The sequence below is a fragment of the Dendrobates tinctorius genome, unplaced genomic scaffold (assembly GCF_039654945.1).
Source record: "Dendrobates tinctorius isolate UK_male_01 unplaced genomic scaffold, ASM3965494v1 ptg000143l, whole genome shotgun sequence".
NCBI classification, from domain to species: Eukaryota; Metazoa; Chordata; class Amphibia; order Anura; family Dendrobatidae; genus Dendrobates; species Dendrobates tinctorius.
In genome coordinates, this window is record NW_027361810.1 from 17,946,817 (window position 1) to 17,968,514 (window position 21,698).

The window sequence follows — 21,698 nt, forward strand, 5'->3', positions numbered from 1 at the left end:
CTCTTTTCCTTCTTTCTTTGATTTCCTCTTTTTTTTCTTTTTCTCTTTATTTCTTTTGTTTCCTTCTTCTTTTCTTCTTTCTTTTCCTACTCGCCCTTTTTCAATTTGCTTTATCTTTTCTCTCCATTCCCAACTCACTCTTTAATCTCCTTCTTTTAGTTCATCCTTCTTACTGCACTTCTTTCTATTTTTTTCCTTCTTTCACTCTGTTCTTACTGCTCCATTCACTGCACTTTAGTGTCTTCTTTCTTTCCTTCCTTCTTTCCTTCAATTCTTTCCCTTCCCTTCCTCCCTTCCCTCCCTTCCTTCTTATCTCCTTCCTTCCCTACCCGCCATTCCTTCCCTTCCCTCCCTCCCTCCCTTCCTTCCTTCCCTTCCTTCCATTCCTTCCTTCATTCTTTCCTTCAATTCCTTCCCTATCCCTCCCTTCCTCCGTCCCTCCCTCCCTTCACTTTCCTCACTTCCTTCCTATCTCCTTCCTTCCCTTCCCTTGCTCCCTTCCCTTTATTCCCTTTCTTTTCCTTTACATTCCTTCCCTTTCCTTCCCTTCTCTTCGCTTTTCTTCACTTCCCTTTTTTTACCTTTCCTTTTTCCCTCCCTCCCTTTCTTCCTTTCTTTCTTTCTTTCTTTCTTTCTTTCTTTCTTTCTTCCTTCTTTCCATCTTCCCTTCCTTCTTTCCTACATTCCTTTCTTCCTCCCTCCCTCCCTCCCTTCCTTCTTCCTTCCTTCCTTCCTTCCTTCCTTCCATCCCTTCCTGTTGTGAGTTCATTTTCCCCTCCGTCACTGAGGCCTGGTGAACTCCCTATTCTAGTGAAGGAAGGTAGTGAGCCTGATTATCAGGCACCTGGGACTAATGAAGACGATTGGCTGAGTGGAGTCTCTGACTGGATTTAAGGTAGCCTACGCCCTCTCTGCCCTGCGGGTGATTTCTCTGTGGACTCTTGGACACCAGTCTGATTCCTGCTCTCCTAAAGCTAAGTTTTCTGTTTTGCCTTTTTGCATTTAAGATTTGTTTTTGTTTTTCTTGCTTTTTGGATTCTGCCACTCCCTGCTGGAGTGTGCAGTGTTCCGTGAGCTCTGTCTTCTGAAAGTACCTGAGTGCTGATTTAGTTTTTGAAGCTTAGTTGCTTCAGGGCCATTTTTATATCAGCTTGTTTGCTTTTGTCTCTGATAGGGTTTTGGCAGATTGCAGACAGCAGCCTTCCTATCCGTTCCTATCTAGGTAGTTTTTGGGCCCCGTCTTTGCTCAGCCTGTCTTTCTGTCTTTGTAAGTGTTTTCATCTTGCTTCACCGTCATTATATGTGGGGGGCTGCCTATTGCTTTGGGGTCTGCTCTGGGGCAGTTAGATTTCCCCTTTCCTTCTTTAGGCCTATGTATCTCTCCGGCTGTGATCGAGGGGTCTAGGTCATCGTAGGAACCCCCCACGGCTACTGCTAGTTGTGTTGATAGGTTCAGGGGTCTGCAATCTGATAGTTGCCAACTTCTCTGGTTTTCTGGACTTAGCTAGCATTTCTGTTTTTGCCTCCTACGGTGACTCAATCATAACACCTTCCCTCCTTTTTTTCCTTGCCTCCCTCCCCTTCACTCCCTTCTTTCCTTACATTCTTTCCCTTCTCTCCCTCCCTGATTCCATCCTTCCTTCCCTTTCCTTCCCTTTCCTTCCCTTCCCTTTCCTTCCCTCTGTGATCTCTCTCAGAGTTATATTGATTAGTGCAGAGTTTCAATTTTAATTTTGCAACCAAATAAACAGAGGAGTTTTCTGTCTGTGTGAAAGGCAGTGACTCTTACATGTACAGTGGGGAAAAAAAGTATTTAGTCAGTCAGCAATAGTGCAAGTTCCACCACTTAAAAAGATGAGAGGCGTCTGTAATTTACATCATAGGTAGACCTCAACTATGGGAGACAAACTGAGAAAAAAAAATCCAGAAAATCACATTGTCTGTTTTTTTTTCATTTTATTTGCATATTATGGTGGAAAATAAGTATTTGGTCAGAAACAAAATTTCATCTCAATACTTTGTGATATATCCTTTGTTGGCAATGACAGAGGTCAAACGTTTTCTGTAAGTCTTCACAAGGTTGCCACACACTGTTGTTGGTATGTTGGCCCATTCCTCCATGCAGATCTCCTCTAGAGCAGTGATGTTTTTGGCTTTTCGCTTGGCAACACGGACTTTCAACTCCCTCCAAAGGTTTTCGATAGGGTTGAGATCTGGAGACTGGCTAGGCCACTCCAGGACCTTGAAATGCTTCTTACGAAGCCACTCCTTCGTTGGCCTGGCGGTGTGCTTTGGATCATTGTCATGTTGAAAGACCCAGCCACATTTCATCTTCAATGCCCTTGCTGATGGAAGGAGGTTTGCACTCAAAATCTCACGATACATGGCCCCATTCATTCTTTCATGTACCCGGATCAGTCGTCCTGGCCCCTTTGCAGAGAAACAGCCCCAAAGCATGATGTTTCCACCACCATGCTTTACAGTAGGTATGGTGTTTGATGGATGCAACTCAGTATTCTTTTTCCTCCAAACACGACAAGTTGTGTTTCTACCAAACAGTTCCAGTTTGGTTTCATCAGACCATAGGACATTCTCCCAAAACTCCTCTGGATCATCCAAATGCTCTCTAGCAAACTTCAGACGGGCCCGGACATGTACAGGCTTAAGCAGTGGGACACGTCTGGCACTGCAGGATCTGAGTCCATGGTGGCGTAGTGTGTTACTTATGGTAGGCCTTGTTACATTGGTCCCAGCTCTCTGCAGTTCATTCACTAGGTCCCCCCGCGTGGTTCTGGGATTTTTGCTCACCGTTCTTGTGATCATTCTGACCCCACGGGGTGGGATTTTGCGTGGAGCACCAGATCGAGGGAGATTATCAGTGGTCTTGTATGTCTTCCATTTTCTAATTATTGCTCCCACAGTTGATTTCTTCACTCCAAGCTGGTTGGCTATTGCAGATTCAGTCTTCCCAGCCTGGTGCAGGGCTACAATTTTGTTTCTGGTGTCCTTTGACAGCTCTTTGGTCTTCACCATAGTGGAGTTTGGAGTCAGACTGTTTGAGGGTGTGCACAGGTGTCTTTTTATACTGATAACAAGTTTAAAAAGGTGCCATTACTACAGGTAATGAGTGGAGGAAAGAGGAGACTCTTAAAGAAGAAGTTACAGGTCTGTGAGAGCCAGAAATCTTGATTGCTTGTTTCTGAACAAATACTTATTTTCCACCATAATATGCAAATAAAATGAAAAAAAAAACAGACAATGTGATTTTCTGGATTTTTGTTTCTCAGTTTGTCTCCCATAGTTGAGGTCTACCTATGATGTAAATTACAGACGCCTCTCATCTTTTTAAGTGGTGGAACTTGCACTATTGCTGACTGACTAAATACTTTTTTTCCCCACTGTATGTGACTGTAATAATAGTGGGTTTAAAAACAATAGGTAATGAGATCTTATCAATGGAGATAGCAGCATGAGAAGGTTTTGCCGCAGGCGGTGACTTGTCTTCTCCTGTGATGATGCCAGTAAGGTTAGGATTGAATATGACAGTGAAAGGGTTGTGACTTCAGCACAGATTGACAATACTGCAAGTAATTAGATGATAGGGATGATGGCAGCAGAAATAGATGTGTGTTATGATTTTGTAGGAGGCAGTGACCTGTCCACTCTTAGGACTTTGTCATTGAGATCCTCATATGACAGGTACGTTGTCAAGATTTTTTTTACAATACATATTCCTAAAATTATCAAAGGGGAACATATAAAGCAGCAATGATCAGAGCACAGTGGTGGATTCTGCTGTGTGGCGACTTTGCCTACAATCCAGCGGGAGACATACTGTGGTTACAATATGTTTAATGACAAAAATACATTAAAAGCAAAATATTAGAATTCTCTGATGAAACAAACCTGCTTTGGAGCAGTTGGGATGATTCTCATCACCGGAATCTTCACAATCATTATCTCCATCACATACCCAGTGCGCTGGAATACAGCGGTCACTAGAACATCGGAACTGCTTGTCCGAGCACGAGACCGAGCACCCCAGCTCATCACTGCCATCCCCGCAGTCATCATCTGAAGACAGGGGTATAATATTGGGTATTCATTAGTTCAAAATGTATTCAGATGAAAAATGATTAGAGGCAATGATAAAATTACTAGATATATAAATAATAAAAAAAAATAGATGATTAGAAAGAAGAATAGATATTAGATAATAGATAGATAAGCAGAATGCAAAATAGATAGGTAGGGAGATAGAAGAAATGTGAGTGGACTTGCCTGTGTCACAGAGCCATTTGTGACTGACACATCGTCCATTTCCACAAAGAAATTGTGTCACCGGATCACAAGTCTGAAGTTCTGTGTGAAAAGGTGAGATATTCATTAATAAATAAAAAAATAGAGAAAAAATAATGATAATAACTTATCTCATAAAATAACTATAACACATACTGTGCATCTATCATCTATCTATAGATATTTATAAAGATAAATAAAAAAATAAATGCATAGATCCATTTTTTGATTTTATATTTTTTCTAATCTATCATTGATCTATTATCTATCTATCTATCTATCTATCTATCTATTATCTATCTATCATCTATATATCTATCATCGATCTATTATCTATCTATCTATCTATCTATCTATATCTAAAAAAGTATAGTCGAGTCCTGGAGAGATTAATTACAATAATCAAAGTGCAAGTGCATAAGTATAAGCTTATGCACTTGCACTTTATGCACCTGATGATAACACAGCTATTCCCCACAATAAGCCTAGTGTCAGCGCACTTCCTTTTGTTGTTCCAAGATTTAATTTTCATTATTATATTTTTTAATAATGCATCATTAAAGATTTAAATGGTAGATAAATAATTTTTTGCAATTTAAACTCCTTCTCCTCTATTTATTAGATGGGGTTGTGGGTAAAAATATCAGAATTTGCAGGATCTTGATTTTTTTTCCTAAAACATTTGTTGATCTTAATTTATTAAAATTTACTTGCAAAATGTTAAAGAAGAACAGAAGTAAAATCTTTTCCTAACGTTGGTGTTACAGCGTGGGAATTGTCTGAAAGGTGACTCTAACTCTCTTTACTGTATGTGATGACGTAACTGATGCTTTCTTCTATGCATTTTCTTCACCTTCAGATCTACGTCTGTTTTCTAAAGTGGGTGAGAAACTCCAGATTGTATTGTGTTGGTTGTGAATAAAGCTTATAGATTCAGCCGGATGATCAGTCATCATTTTTGTCTATTAAGAGGAGAGATGCGGCTGAGTTTTGCTCAATGTTGACACATCTTTTCATGATGGGAGAATGTCGTTATCAAGTTTTCTTTGTATTACAGCTCATCGCCCATTTCAAAAGAATCGATTCCTATTCAGTTGGGTTAAAATGTGTCAAATGTGCATCACTGAAGTTTGGCCATCAAAGTAAATATATAAGATCTGTATGAAGTGGGTACAGGACCTATTATACCCATCAGATGCCAGCTGTGTTGCATAGCCCGCTTCTACCAATAACAGCAGCAACTGGAACCAGCACCGATCCCTGCTGTTAATCATTTTTATGCTGCAGTAAGTCACTGATAGCAGCATTTAAATGGCACCACTGCCGGTGTGCTCATATACCAACTCCGGTACTCCCCAATTCTGACCACCGGCAACCATATCTGTTTTTTTAACCCAGTGTGGAAAAGAAAAATGTTTGTGTCTTTCAAAGGTTAAAGGGTATGTATATTTTACAACCACTTTTTTTTTACTTATGTGCTGTAATGCAACTAAGCTTAGGAGTTGTACATAGGCAGAAAGCTACCAATCAATGGAGACAGTGGGGTAATACAAAGCTTAGGAATAAGGAGGACTAAATGTTACAAAACAAGTAGTCCTCTAGTGACAATATCCTGCTGATAAAACAATTATTTTATCAAAACTACAGCAGCAACCCAGTTTGTGACACATAGCTGGAATCAGAGTCTCATCCCCTATATCATGATGTTTTCTGATCAGATGGCAAAAATCTGGTGACATATTCCATTTAAAACACTAATAAGGCAAAACAAATCTGCTTTAGAACAGTCTGCACAGGCTAAATGGCCACTCCTATAGGTAAGGGAAAGGAAAACTGAGAGTCAAAGATTTGTTTATCTGGATAATTATGTGATGTAATCTCAGCCATATTACGGAATTATCTAGAAAGTTTAGACATTAGGAAACATGTAATATTTCAGCGCACGGCACAATGGAGATCTCTGTGCACGCTGTGACCTGTTAAACTTAGCACGTTTCCTTCCAACATCATTTGTCCCAAAGGAAATGTCTCTCTCCGGCATTTTGCTCTAGTTCCCGGCAGGGAACGCTGACCCACTGCAGGCACAAGGAACGGAAACTGCTCGGGATCAAACTTAGCAATTATTACTGATGCTCTCAGCGAGAGTGCGGACTTATGTTTGACCCAGATAGGTCCCTACACATGTTGGTGGCATCTAGGGAAAGTCTGAGAGGGATAAAGCAAATTTATCAATGACAAGAGTCAAGAGTGTTATCCTAAACGTGATAAGATAATGCGGTAGTGCTATCTGCAGTCCTATGCAAAACCACATAGAAGCGTGCTAAGTGATAAACTAAAGACGCATTTACACAAGCAGATATTTGTATCAGTGATCGGCTTGAAGGGTCTTAAATAGTTATTCAGAAGATAGGAGATGTGTGATAATTAGTGATTAAGTAGCAGTTTGCCCCTTTCATATGTGTTGCCTGTATTTCATCTCCATGGTATAGCCTTCTACGCGCTCTATCAATATGTCCCCTTCCGTACTAACTACCATCTCCCTATATTTATAGTTTGTCCCTTCCACATGTGCTTACTATTAATGGCCACCTCCAGTAAAGCATTTTTTATAAAAAAAAAGTCCCCAATCCCCTCTGCAAATCCCAAAAAAGACCTTCTATTATATTTACAGTCGGGGCAGTCCGGTCCGATTGACGTCTCTGCTCTTGATCCAGAGCTTTATCTTTTCCTCCTTCCCTGCTTCGTCTAAATGAAGCATTTGCCATCATCCACACAGTATCCCCCATTGCGCTCCTGTGCAGGCGCACTTCTTTCTGCACTTCCGAGGGCAGAGCAAAGTGTTGTAGTGCGCATGCGCTGGCTTTACTTGCGATCTTTGCAATTTCCCAGTGCATGCACGCTATAGTACTTTGCTCCACCTTCAGCAGGACCAAAAGAAGTGCACCTGTGCAGGAGTGCGATAGGGGATACTGTGTGTATGACGTAGGGCGCGTCATCCAAATGGAGCAGGAAAAAAGGACGGTGATGGTAAGAAGGCGTCAGATCAAGACTAGAGTCGCTCATTGGACCAGACTGCATCATCTGTGAGTATATTAAAAAGTTTTTTTGTGATCTGTAAAGGCGATTGGGGACTTTTTTTTATATCATTCCAGCATGCTGTAAAAAAGACCCTAATTGTGGTGGCCATACTTTATATGGGGAAAATCTGGTGACAGTTTCCCTTAAACATCACTTAAGAACTATTGCACTCGACAACAAATGTTTGGCTTGTTCCTCAGGTTTATGCCGGTCTGATTTCAACATGCCTAATCCTTTTTTACACAGGAGAAGACCTGATGCCAGAGGAGCCTAACCACAGCTTATTACCCTCTCCTCTCTGAAAACACTGGCATGATTCGTGGAGCTGAACGTCTACGTGTCTCACCTGCATCTACATTGCATAGATTGCTTAAAAAAAATCTGCCTTTTCTTTAAAACGTTTTCTAAATGAGACCAAGGTGGAGTAATAAAAAAATGCTATACTTGGACTGAATGTGTAGTCAATCGAAAGCTGCTGATTGGCTGCAATAATCATGTGATTCTCCCACTGAACGTTTATGCAGAAAAACCGCAGTGAGTGTGGAGGAGCGGCGTTGGTTCAAGAGGCGAGTAAAGCATTTTCTTTTATTACTCCACCCATAACCTATTAAGAAAAACTTTTAAAGTAGGCAAAGTCTAGACCTACACAGTGATGAGACTATTGTTCATGAAGAGATTACTGTAAAATCATAGCATACAGAAACCATGCACTTATGTCAGGGAAAACAAGAAACAGACATGTTGGATTTCAGCATGCCTACTCTTTTTTTTTTTGCTTGTTTGTTTTTGCACAGGAGGTAAGTTGACACTAAAGGAGCCCGGCAATGATCCCCATTGAAAACACATTAATAGTTGGAAGAGTTGAGTGTCCGTGTAATGTAAGGGCTCTGGAGGAATTCAGACGTCAGATATCTAAAATGAATGAGCTGCTTAAGACTAGACTTCCACCATGACAATTGCATGTGCATTAATTGCAATAAAATCAGTGGTTGAGTTACCAATTGAAAAAAAAATCTGGGCTCAGCATATAAAAGAAAACAAGACCACAAAGTAGCCGTAGCCTAATAGTAGCAATAAAAATAATAGTTAAAAAATTAATAATGCAGTAACAATTTTATTTAAAATGATTGATATTATTATTATTATTATTGGGAGTAGTATTGTTGTTTTTATATTTATTTTATTGTTATTAGCTATCTTTTTTTATGCCTTTGTTGATTTGATTTCATTATTTCCGTATGCGTGACCGGTGACATCTTTACAGCTGTGACACACTTTTCGCTTCCTACCTCCTGACTTTGTGCTATTAGTTGTATCCAGTAGGATTTTATTATTTTATGGTTGATGTCACCGCATGTAAGGAAACCATCCTGCACATCAAACCAACCCTTGTGTTTTCTCCTTTCATCCGTAGCCATAATTCCCCCTGTCCTGGTTGACATTCCCTGACATTATACAGACATTTTAAATCTTTAATCTAAAACACCCCTAAGGTATTTTATATCCCGTGAACAGCTTCATGTTTCTTAATAATTTAAATAATACTTTGCAGGAGAGTTTGCACCGAGGGGAATATCGGAGCGCATGTCCTGCTACAATATGTGCCAGTCATAATTTAAGTGTGGCGAAAGCCGCCTTCTCATCATAGCGCAATATTTACACCACAAATAGGATGTTCTTCTGGATTTTTTTTAGCATATTCAGAATTTAATGCTGCAAAACTAATCTTTTCAATGGCATGCTGAAACAGAATTTAAGAATATGAGAATTTAAGATATATGATGAAGTCAATAAAAAAAGGCACCATGACAGACTCCTTTCATTGCAATATAATACATGGTTACTGTTGTAAAATCATCACAATGGCACAACTCCAACTGAATAAGTGACAGTACCGTTAAGGTTTTACTTTAGGGTTTTCCATAAATTTTATTTTGGAGAATTATCCTTAAAGGGTTTTTTTTATGCTACTTGAAAACTTTTAAAAACTTTCAATAGTGATAACATAAAAAAAGATAGTCTGCACCTCTAGTTTGTACAGGTCTTCGGTTTACCTTGCTGCAAAAGTAATATCCTGAAAACCCCAACTGACCACTGCAGCCAGTCACCCTACCCATCGGTCTTGAGCCATGTAGAGTCAAGACCAATGATTGACTGCAGCAGTTGCGTGAAGCATAAAGGTGTCCATTGTAACACTCATGTAAGTAGGAGACCAGGGAAGGTCCAGAGATGATGAATTGGAATATCAGGGAGAAAACGAGTGAGAATATACAGTAGTACTGGTCAAAAGTTTGGACACATGTGCTCATGCAATGACTTTCATTGTCCTTTATGGAACGTGCACATTGCAGGTTCAAAATAAAGGCAGCAAAACACTGAAAGAACACACATGGAAACAAGGCGTAAAGAAATACACTAAATATGGGTTACACCTTAGATTTCTCAAATTCCCTCCTATTGTTCTGATGACACCTTTACGCCCCCTTGGCATTCTCTCAAGCAGCTTCATCATGTTGTAACATGGAATGGCTTCCAATGAACAGCTAGGCCTTGTAGAGATGAGCGACTTTGCCTTTTTTTGGGTCGAGTCTGGTTTCATGAAACCCGACTTTCGCAAAAGTCGGGTCGAACGCAATCTGCCGATTATTGTGAAAAGTCGAAGGTCGACTGAAACACGAAACCCAATGCAAGTCAATGGGGAAGAAAAGTCGGCAGTGAGTGGAGGACAGGAAACACCTACAGTGCCCATTTTAATGCCAAAAACATCAATTCTTATTACTTAAGCTTGTCAACCTTAATTTACTTTATAATAATACTTAGGCATTGAAAACTGGGGGTTATTTGGCTAAAGTTGTGGGGGGGTAGGGCTGGCTCCAGATTTTCGTGGGCCCAGGGCCAAAGAGTGTCACTGGGCTCCTTTAACACATGCCACAATTCTTGATCCTCTGATACGGTAGAGAAATAGCGGTATAGTACAATGAAAAATACTTCACTTCTTACATCACATGACTGATATCCATTTTAAATTCTCCAATAGCTCCAAAAACAAACAGTATATTACTCCATACAGTATTATGGCCACCGCATAGTGCACCATACAGAGTAATGAGGCCCATATATTTCTCCATACAGAATCATTGGTCCCATATAATGTTCGATACAGTATATGATGAGCTCCACATAATGCTACAGTATATGCTGGTCCCCATGGATGAAACTCCACTGTCTTATGGGCCCAAATAATGCTCCATATATAATGGGCCCCATTTCTAATGCTCCAGTGTGTAATGGGCCCTGTAAATTCTGCTCCAGTGTCTGATGTCCCCCATTTGGAAAGCTCCAGCATATGATGGGCCTCACGGATGATGCTCTAGTGTACGATTGGTCCAAATAATGCTCCATATATAATCTGCCCCATTTACAATGCTCCAGTATATGATGGGCCCCATGGATTATGCTCCAGTGTCTTATGGGCCCAAATAATGCTCCATATATAATGGGCCCCATTTCTAATGCTCTAGTGTATAATGGGCCCTGTAAATGCTGCTCCAGTGTCTGATGTCCACCTTTGGAATGCTCCAGTGTATGGTGGGCCCCATATATCATTCTTCAGAGTATAGTGCTCCCCATAAATTGCTCCCAACCTTTAAAACAATTAAATAAGTCTCCTTGCTAAGGAATCCCTGCACTCTGGACTCCTCATCGTCCCCATCTTCCATCTCTCTGCACTTGGACTGTTTAGGCAGAGGACGTACAGACGTGATGTCATCGCGCTCTCTGACCAAAATGTCACTGTCAGGAAACGCGGAAGACGTCACGGCGGTGGAGCAGGGAGAAGTAAGTATTTCAACTTTGCAAGTGCTGTGATCCTGAGCAAGCAAGGGGGGGCCACTCATTGGCGACGGCACTGGCACAGGGCCCCTCATAGTACGGCGGTGTGTCTGAGGGGGGTGGGCCCTCCCACCGGCCTCCCACCGGCAGAGATACTTTTGCGTACTATGAGGGGACCTGTGCCAGTGCCGTCGCCCATGAGTATGCCCCCCCACCTGCTCAGGGAACCTGCACTTTCATCTGCACCTTCCTCTTTGTCACCGTGTAAGTTGGTATAGTATGCGAGAAGGGGAACCTCAGTTTCATCAGGGTCAGATTCTGATTGTGTAGAGTGTGAGGGGAATGTAGTGGTCTGGGTCAATGTACCAGCAGAATCATCTAGCAGTGACTGGGCATCAGTGCACTTGTGGCGCCCCCAGGAGTATGGTCGCCACAGTGGCATTACCTTCTTCCTAGGGAGTGTGATGTCATGCTTGGGAGCAATGAAGGATCTCTCTAGCAGTTAAACCAACACACAACACAGTTCCCACTCCAGGCCAGTAGGGAGAGCTCTGAACCTGACTGCTGAGGAGCTGCTCTCCGTGGTCGGGAGGAAGGAAGTTAGGGCAGTCTGTAAAGGAAAGGGGAAGTGTGTGGACGTGAGAAGGGGAGCTGGAGGATGAGCAGAGTTAAGGCTCACTCCTAGCTGGAGTGCATGGTCCGGATTCCGGTCTCAGAGTTTGTAGGGACACTGATGGTCCTGCAGCAGAAACCGGAGGAAGTAGCAGCTGTAAATGCTCTGTTCCCAACTAAGGCTCGGAGGCCCCAGCAGCGACGTGTGTGAGCCAGAAGGAAAAGGCTACAGCTGCCTGCAAAACGAGAAAGTTCCAAAAGAGAATCAACAGGGGGAACTTCAGTGAACTCAATACTGCGAGTACCTCATATAAGCGCTAGAACAGAGGCCACACTACCTATCTGCAGAGAGAGAATTCCTAATTTGCTTCCAGGCTGACCAACTCCTTCTCCATCTGTACTCTGGGTCCTGGACGGCACTTACCAAGTACAGGTAAAGGAACTGCACGACTGTGTCTGTCATCTTTCTCCTGCGCCTGGCACATGGCTCTGCTACATCCTGCACTGCACACCTTCTACCAACTCTTTCATCTGCCCTGCGACTATGGCCCTACCTGTGCAGGGCTTCTACATCTTAGCTGCACCACAACATCTGTCCCAGAGAAGCAACACTGCAGCGCTGGTCAATCTGATCAGAAACCACAGGTGGAGTCACATATCATTCACCTATAAACATTATTCACCCCTTTGCATGAACGCCCAGAGCCACAGACCGGGTCACCACCACCATGACACATCCCTCTGAGACACCGGCCCGGTACCGATTAACCCCACTGCCCTGGCTGGCGACCCACACTCCATGTCAGATTTATCTTGGACTGGGGAATTCATGATTTGACTTGATAACCCAGGCATGATATGTGAGAAGAGCTCCATGGAGTAATCTGTAGTGTGGCCTGCCGCATCCTTCACTTTTGGTAGGGGTGAAGGACACAAGGAAAGGTGTTGTTCCTGACCAGTAGCCTCCACTGATGACTCAGTGCTTTTATTTTTTGAAACTTCAGAAGAGGAGGCGATAGAGCTGGAGGCTGTGTCAGCAATGTAAGCCAAAGCTTGTTCCTGAAGCTCTGGCATTAAAAGCGGTTTACCTACTCCCAGAAAAGGGAGCCTTCGAGGCCTTGTGGAGCCAGACGATGACGCAGGCTCAACACCTCCTGCCTTAGGTGCTATTGTGCTTTTGCCACTACCAGCAGATGCACCACCACCACCATCATTACCAGCTGCCAACCCCCATCCACTTCCACGGCCTCTTCCACCATACTTCCTTATTTTTGGGAAAATGTACCCAAAATACCACCAGCTATATGGTACAGTAAAATAAGGTACAAGGTGTATATAGTATTGGGGAGAATTTGAATCTCCCTAGAGATTTCAAGAGGCTGAACTATTATCTCAGGCCCACTATAGATTACACCTCAATTTAACAGGCAGAAATAGGCTGGTGTATGACAAGGTACAAGGTGTATATTGTATTGGGGAGAATTTGAATCTCCCTAGAGATTTTAAGAGGCTGAAAATGATGCTCTCAGTCCAAGTATGGCAGCAGGCTGCCTAATAAGCAGGACTGCTGCACACAAAAGTGTGGAAAAATGAACGCTTGGTAACTGTGCAGAAAAGAGGAAGAAAAGTATTTTTGCATATAAAAAAGCAGTTTGCACAGCAGTGTGCAAACAGCAATGCAGCTATCAGGGAGCCTTATAAGGCAGCCGAATAACCAACAGAGCTGATGCACCAAAATATATCCTCCCCTGTCACTGCACACAAACTGTTGTGTTGTACAGTGAAAATCACTACCAGCAGAAGCAGGTTTTTTTTTCTTCTTCCCTGCCTAACGCTCTCCCTTATTCAGAATCAGCAGCAACAACCTCTCCCTATGCTAAGATCAGCAGAAGTAAGATGGCGGTCAGCATGCTCGCCCTTTTACAGCCCCTGTGACGCCACACAAAGCAAGCCAATCACTTGCATGCCCTTCTCAAAGATGGTGGTGACCGCTGCCCATGTCATAGCACTGCCCACAGTGTGCGTCCTCCATCATTGGCTGAAAAAGGGCGCTGGAAGCATAATTTGAAACGCGACTTTGGCGCTCTGGTCGCCGACCTCATGGCCGACCTCACACTATGGTCGGGTTTCGTTTCATGAAACCCGACTTTAGCGAAAGTCGGCGACTTATGAATTTGACCGACCCGTTTCGCTCAACTCTAATGCCTTGTCAAGAGTTAATTTCTGCAATCACTTGCCTTCAGAAAGTGTTTGCAATAATCAAGTTTGTCTGCAGAGGCCATGTTGGTGCATAGCATCATAAAGTGATAAGCCCTAATTAACAACCATTCTGAGCCACAAAATGGCAAGAACCACTCAAATAAGTAAGAAGAAACAACACTCTGTCATTACTTTTAGATAAAAATGTCAATTAATTTTGAAAATTGCTAAAACCCTGACGGTATAATTAAGTGCAGTCATGAAAACCTTCAATCACTATGGTGAAACGTGATGGCTTGCACTGTTGATTTGCAGCTCTGTGGTCCTGGGTTCAAATACCAAGAAAGACAACATCTGCAGGGAGTCTGTATGTTCTCCCCATGTTTGCGTGGGTTTCCTCCAGGTTCTTCAATTTCCTCCCACACTCCAAAGACATACTGATAGGGGATTTAGATTGTGAGCCCCATCGGGGACAATGATAATGATGTCTGTAAAGCGCTGTGGATTCAATAGCGCTATATAATTGATCAAAATATATTACATTAAACTGGCTCTCATGTAAGGACCAAGATTTACATCTGCTGCAATGGATAAGCGTGTCTGGGTTACCAGCCTCAGATCCCTAGCCCTCATAAATTATTTGCAGACATCACGTAGCAAATAAATCTCAACATCAACTGTCCAAAGAAGATTGCAAGAAGCGGCCTCTACAGCTGAACTGCTGCAAAAAAATATTCAGGATTACAAAAAAAGACATTGTTTGGACCAAGGAAAATATGGACTGGACATTGTCAATGGAATCTATACTGTGGTCTGATGAGTCAAATATTGAAATCTTTGGTACCAATCACCATGTCTTTGTGAGATACAGAAATACTGAGCGGATGGTTTGTACATGTGTGGTGCCCCCTGTGGAGGACAGAGGGGGAGGTGTGATAGTGTCGGACAGCTTTTCTGGTTACCCAGTCACTATATTGATTTATTCCAAATAGAAGGCACACTTACCCAGCATATTGACAACAGAATTCTGAAGTAACGTGCCATCTCATCTGGTTTGCACTTAGTGAGACCATCATTTGTGTTGCAACAGGACAATGACTCAAAAAACCTCTATGATCTGAGAGGGAGATGTGACCAAGAAGGAGAGAGATGGAGTGACGTGTAAAACTGAGATGTTTAGGATGACTTTGATTTCAGAGTGAAGAAAAATCAGTCAATAAGTGTTCATCACCACTGGGAATGCCATAAAGACTCTTGGAAGCATTCCAGGTGATTAAATTATGAAGCTGCTTGAGAGACGGCCAAGGGGGTATATAGCAGTCTTTAGGATAAAAGGAGGCTAGTTTGAAAAATCTAAGGTGTAACATACCTTCTGGTTTATTTCACAAGTGTTTCTTTACTCCACGTTTCCATATATGTGTAAGAGGGTGGACAATGAGTACTGTTTCCCTCAGAAGATGTCGAGGCAAGATACTAATGGTTATTATTGTGTGAAATATGTTTTCTTGTGGTAACAAGTATTAATTTCCTTGTGGGCTGCAGTACTAATCAACGGCACAAGATGTCACTGTCTTCCTTTTCACACTTGTGCAGAACAAGGTGAAAGGTTAAGATTTGCCCAGCAACAGTGGAACAGAGACAGTTATGTGAGGTTTGGAAATCTGCGTAGTTTCAGGAACAGGAAGAAGTTTGTTTAAGTTGAGTTTGGAGTCCGCAGAGTTCTGAAGAAGAGCCAAACTAGTGTGGAGCTGAAAGGCACAATTCAGCGAGAATCTTGAAGGCCATTTAGAGGCAACTGAGATCGAGTTCAGCAGGTAAGTGTGTCATACCCATTAGTGGGAGAAGTAAAGGAAGAAATGAATCCAGAGTTGGCCAGACGTGGGGGGACCTGTGAAGGAAGGATGCTGCCCAGCTGACGACACAGAACAGGGAAGTGGCCCTAGGAGCAGCCCTTGCAAGGGATTACAAACTGCTGTTTGAGTGCAAGGTACAAATCATAACATATAGACCTCTGTGTCAATGCACTGGGAAGATGGAGGATTATTTTATTTGCTCTGTATATTTACCATCCATATGTAAAATGCTGTCGCCCAAAACCGATAAGAACGGACTTCTGTATGAGACTGAAGAAGTTGTGAAAGAGTACTGCCTGCTGCCTTCCATGTCTAAGTGTGTTGCGAAGTAAAGAGTGCCTTGTTTTTAAGAACATACCTTGTCTCTTTGTCTTGAAGTCTAATGGACCTGATGAGGAGCGGAATAGGACCGGCCTTAAGGTGAAGGCATCAATAGCAACACTGCCAGCATACATATACCCACCCAGAACTCTCGTCTTTTCTGTAAGAACGTGCCAGGGTGTCGGATACATGACACTGGCCTACAGCTATCGTATGCTCTGTTGTGGTTTTTGCTACCTTCAGGCAGATTTTACAATGTGCACATTCCAATATGAACAAGGAAAAGTAATGTGTAAATAAGTGAATCCAAACTTTTCACTGGGACTGTATATTTAATTATTGTCTTCATCATTGGTGCCTGTGAGAAAGAGTTTGTGAAAATCACTTCAAGGTGCCCATATATGTATGACTAATGTCAGTTGAACCTGATGATTTCTGTGCTAGTAATGGGCCATCTAATATGTATGTAAAAAAACAAGAGAAAAAACGCGGATGGCACCGCTGTTACCATGATGTCCTGGGTGATGTGCAGTATCTCGGAAGCTGATGAATGGTAATCTCGGGTGCCAGACCTAGAAATGTACAATTCAGGAAATCCAGTGCAGAAGAAAGGTCGCACTCATCAAGTTGAAGAAATATCACTGGTTTATTGACATATATTTCACATGTTGGGCCAGGGGAGTGACAAGGAGATGCAGAAAAAGCTGACAACGGCCGTTTCGTGCTAACTAAGCGCTTCAACGGGTCAAATAGTGGAAGGAAGTGACGAGTTCATGTAGAGATCACGTCACACAATACCTCCTCCTTCCACAGCTGCTGTGGAAGGAGGAGGTATTGTCAATAAACCAGTGATATTTCTTCAACTCGATGAGTGCGACCTTTCTTCTACGTTGGATCATCTAATAAGTATGCTGATGTCCACACTCTCTTAATGGTAGATATTCGGGGCGGGATAAAACGGTTGGGCATGTTGAATTTCATCATGTCCTATCTTTGCATTCCACAGCAACATCTGGAACAAGTTTCAGTTATGATCACATCAAAGCCGGCATGTTCATTGAGTAAGAATTACAGATTTACTGCATGTTACTAATTAACGACTGCACAACCAATATGAAAAGAAGCATAGTAAAAAAGCAAAACAACTTAAAAATATATTAAAACAAACCACACATCCACAGAAAGAATCCTAGAACAGCAAACATAAAATTCCATATAATTAAAATGTATGTAACTATGCAACACATGACAAAGGATAGAGTCAAGACTTTTTTCGAGTCGGGACTTGCTTAACCTTTAGCAGATACTAACTCTGTGATTAAGTGTTTACTGCTACTAATTAACACTTGTTTATTGCTTAATTGTACGCCTGATTGTTAACAATTTTCTTGTATGCAAATTAAAATACATATGGCTTCCCATCATTAAATATTGCAGTTTTGCGCTAATTGGGGTTAATGTAGAGCACCACAGAAAAATATAAAATTTGCCACAAAAATACCTTTATGAAATTGTCAGCGAAAAAATAATAATAATAAAAAAGTACCGGATGTAAGAATATGTTGATGCAATATGTTTAATGGCAAATATTTTTATAATTCAAAGTTACACAATACAAATACAATGATGTATATCTGGTATTGGCATAAACCATGGTGGCCCTAAGGGCTCGTGTAGACGGACGTATTTTCGGACCAAGCGTGATTCAACAAAATATCGTATCGTACTTGGACTAATGTTATTTTATGGGGCCGTTCACATGTCCAATGATTTCCTTGGATCAAGGTGGTTTAAGCATGACTGAGTTTAATCTGATATTCGAATTGCACTCGGCCATGAAAGTCAATAAGTCTGTGGAAAACATTGGACTGCACTCGGATAACATTCAAGTTTGGTCCGATTTTCATGGACTGATAGAATGGAGACGATGGAAACAAAAATTTTTCTCCATCATCTTATCCGAGAGAATCGGAGTACACTATGTTGACACTCTGATCAAGGCTCAGATCAGAGTGTGATTAGCATCATTGACCCAATTTTCTCAGATGAGAGAATACATGCTTGTATGATGCTAGCCTTAAGGGCCTTTTACACATAGCGATATCGCTAGTGATATAGCTAAAGCGTCACCGATTTTGTGACGCAACAGCGATATCGCTACATGTGACACTTAGGCTACTTTCACACTTGCGTTTTTTTGTGCTGCGCACCGTGCGCAGTGCAAACGCACATAAAAAGCGCATCATGCGTTTGTGTGCATTTTTTTGCGGGTTTGGGTGTAAAAAAAACTCATTGTGTGCGCATGCTTTTTTGGGGGCAAGTCGGACGCATAAAAAATGCAACAGGATGCATTTTGTGCACCAGAGCGCATACTACAAAAACACGCATGCGCATACAAACGCGTACAAACGCATGTGTATGCGCACCTATGCGCACCCATGTAAAAGATAGGGGGAAAAAATGCATGCGCTTTTTACACTAAAAAACAGCGCAAAAAATGCAAGTGTGAAACCAGCCTTACCTCTGACCGTCTCCCCCACTGGATACTGCTGATCGTGCGAGATCATCCTGGTCCAGCAGGAAGGCGCCGACGAGCGACGCATGGACGCGGGTGGAAGACGTCATCATCGCTGCGTGTGACAGGTAAGTAACGACCGCTGAGCATTGCTGCATCGCTGCTGAGATCTGCCTGTTTGGCTCACCGGGTAGTATCGTCAGATCGCTGGTGCATCGCTAAATGTAATGGGGCCTTTAGAGTATAAGAAAGGAGTTTATGCAGCTTACCCACATCAGTGTCATGGATCAGAAGCCCCTAATAAAATTAAGGGTAGATCCAGCGCCAAAGTTAGTGGTTAAAAAATATTCTTTATTTGAAAATTTGATCCAGGAGTAAAGAAGCCACCTTGAAAAACGCAAGCAATGATCACATGAAAAATAGAGAACGCATTTCAGTTGACAATCTTTTGGCCATTTGAAGTGCGCTCACTAGAGCATGTTCTCCATTTTTCATGTGATCATTATGTGGCTTTTTTATGGAGAATTTTCTAATAAGAATTTTTCATTTAACTAATTGGGGAACATAATCTAAATTCCCTATCTACATATCTTTGGAGTGCGGTGGGAACCCAAAGCAAACATGGGGAGAACATACAAGTCTCTTGCAGATGTTGACCTTGACGGGATTCGAACCCAGGACCCCAGTACTCCAGGGTTACCACACTGTTATGAAAATTTAGAAAACTCCAATTTTTTTTAAATATTCTTAATTTGGAGCATTTTTTCCACACCTCCCTAAAACTTTTGCACAGTACTGAATCTCTACATTTTTCTTACTGAACATAGATTTTTTAAGTCTATACTTTAGGTTTAATTTAACATCATGACTTAGTGTGAAGTCATTTCCCACCAGACAGAAATTGAGGCCCAAACCATTAATTTAATTGAAAATAATAATAATAATTATTATTTTATAAACATACTACAAATATTTACCAAGTCATAACAGTAACTTTACAGCATAGCTTTGTATGAGTAACTTTCAGAAAAGTGGCAATCATCGACAAACCACCTTGGCGAGTCGCCCATCATTTTTTATAATTACAACTTCCACAAGGTCAGCAAGTTTAGGGAAATCTACCTGCATAATTAAGCATCTGTTTCTTGGTTTATTGAGGGCAAATTGGGTGTGCAGAATGATTGTCTTTTTGTCATGTTTTGTTTCGCTGCAGTTAAAAATCTGCTGATGAAACAGAAGCGCATTATTTATTATTTGAGAATTGATGAGACTAAACTTTTTGGAAAATTACAAATCACGTACAGAAATCCCTCATTAGCAACTTGCTTATAAGTGATAACACACCAGCAGGCAGCTTTTTCCCTTTTTCAACATTTTAATTTTAACAAGTTAGTAACAATGTGTCGAGCATAACTTTGTCTGAGCTGAAATTTCACAAAAACTTTTCTCCTCTTAGCAAAAATTGACAAAATTGTGAATTTCGCTTGAGTTGAAACTTTTATTTTTTTATTTTGTAACTTTTTTTTACATTTAAAAAGTATTTTTATTACGAAAAATGTTATCAACAGATTTTTGAGTATTTGCTCATGATTCCATGTGAATACTTCAGAGCTGTTGGTGTGCCGATTGATTGTTTTTCTGGGGCTGCATAAGCTTTAGGTGTCGGGGGTCTACATGTCATTGATGGTATCATGAATTCACAGATGTGCTCCTCAATAGTGAAAGAGAAGATGCCGCCATCACTCCGTGACCTTAGTAGTCATGCACTTTTCCACCATCAATGGAAAATTAGTCCAGCTCATCCTTCATATCCCAGTATGTCTTCAAAGCACGGACCACGTCCCTGTCAGATGGTGAATAATGCCTTGCTGTTCGAAACGCGTTTCGAACATCCAGCATCCAGGCTCTAAAACAGGTCATTCTTGCAGAAAGGAAAAAGATAGATGTTGCAATGTCGCCAACTTATTTATTACATGTCTGCAAGACTTGGTGCCGTCAATAAAAATCATGAAAATCAAGCAAAGCACTTGAGGTTGTAGTTTTATATGTGGGGTGTATTCATTTCTACTTTCACCAATTTGAGTAAAACTGAAGATTTCGGAATGAAAGTTCTATTATTAACCTTACTTTCGCATTATGAGTTTAAAAAAATGTTCTATAAAACACAAAATTTCCAAAATTTTGCAAACCATATGTAATATATAGATAAATATTTTACTTTTCTAATGGGGTATGCTCATATATGCTGAGCACAATATAGAGTTTTTTGGGGCACTGACATGGAAATCTTTAACATTCAAACAAAGGATTCAATTCATAGGTACTATGAATCCCAATAAACAGTTAAATTCAATCCATCTGATGCCATATTTAGAATAGTACATTGATGCAATCATGTTACAAGTAGATGCTGCGGGGGGATTTCTTCAATTTCCTGTAATTATGGTATATGCAAAGCATATAATGTGGCCATACAGTGCTAAGTAAGTGCAATTACTTACCTAATCCAAGCACGGTAGGCGCTATAGTATATGAGCAATATTTGCTTGAAAAACATACAGGGAAAAAAACCCTAAAACAACAAAAAGAACAATAAAATAAGAAATAAAAACATCCCAAAAAAGTCGGGTACATGAGTGTGGTCCTAACCATATTCCAAACTAAGTGACTAATCCTATTGGTACCATGTACAGACTCCGGCCATGGAAATCTCTGACACTTGCGAGTCTGAAGACTTAGAATCATAGAATCGTAGAGTTAGAAGGGACCTCCTGGGCCATCTGGTCCAACCCCCTGCTCAAAGCAGCATTCGCTAAATCATCCCAGTCAGATGTCTGTCCAGCCTCTGTTTGAAGACTTCCATTGAAGGAGAACTCACCACTTCTCGTGGCAGCCTGTTCCACTCATTGATCACTCTAACTGTCAAAAAGTTTTTTCTAATATCTAATCTGTGTCTCCTCCCATTCAGTTTCATCCCATTGCTTCTAGTC

The 21,698-nt window shown here is 41.4% G+C and overlaps 1 protein-coding gene across 1 annotated transcript in view; it reads right to left on the bottom strand.

Annotated features, from left to right (window-relative positions):
* The window catches only part of LRP1B (LDL receptor related protein 1B), a 1,871,059-nt gene that overhangs the window by 685,669 nt on the left and 1,163,692 nt on the right, over positions 1-21,698 (bottom strand). The window contains exons 19-20 of the mRNA XM_073545568.1: positions 4,282-4,362; positions 3,907-4,074 (exon numbers count right to left, since the gene is read on the bottom strand). Of these exons, the coding sequence (XP_073401669.1) occupies positions 3,907-4,074; positions 4,282-4,362 (249 nt within the window). The remainder of the gene's footprint in view (positions 1-3,906; positions 4,075-4,281; positions 4,363-21,698) is intronic.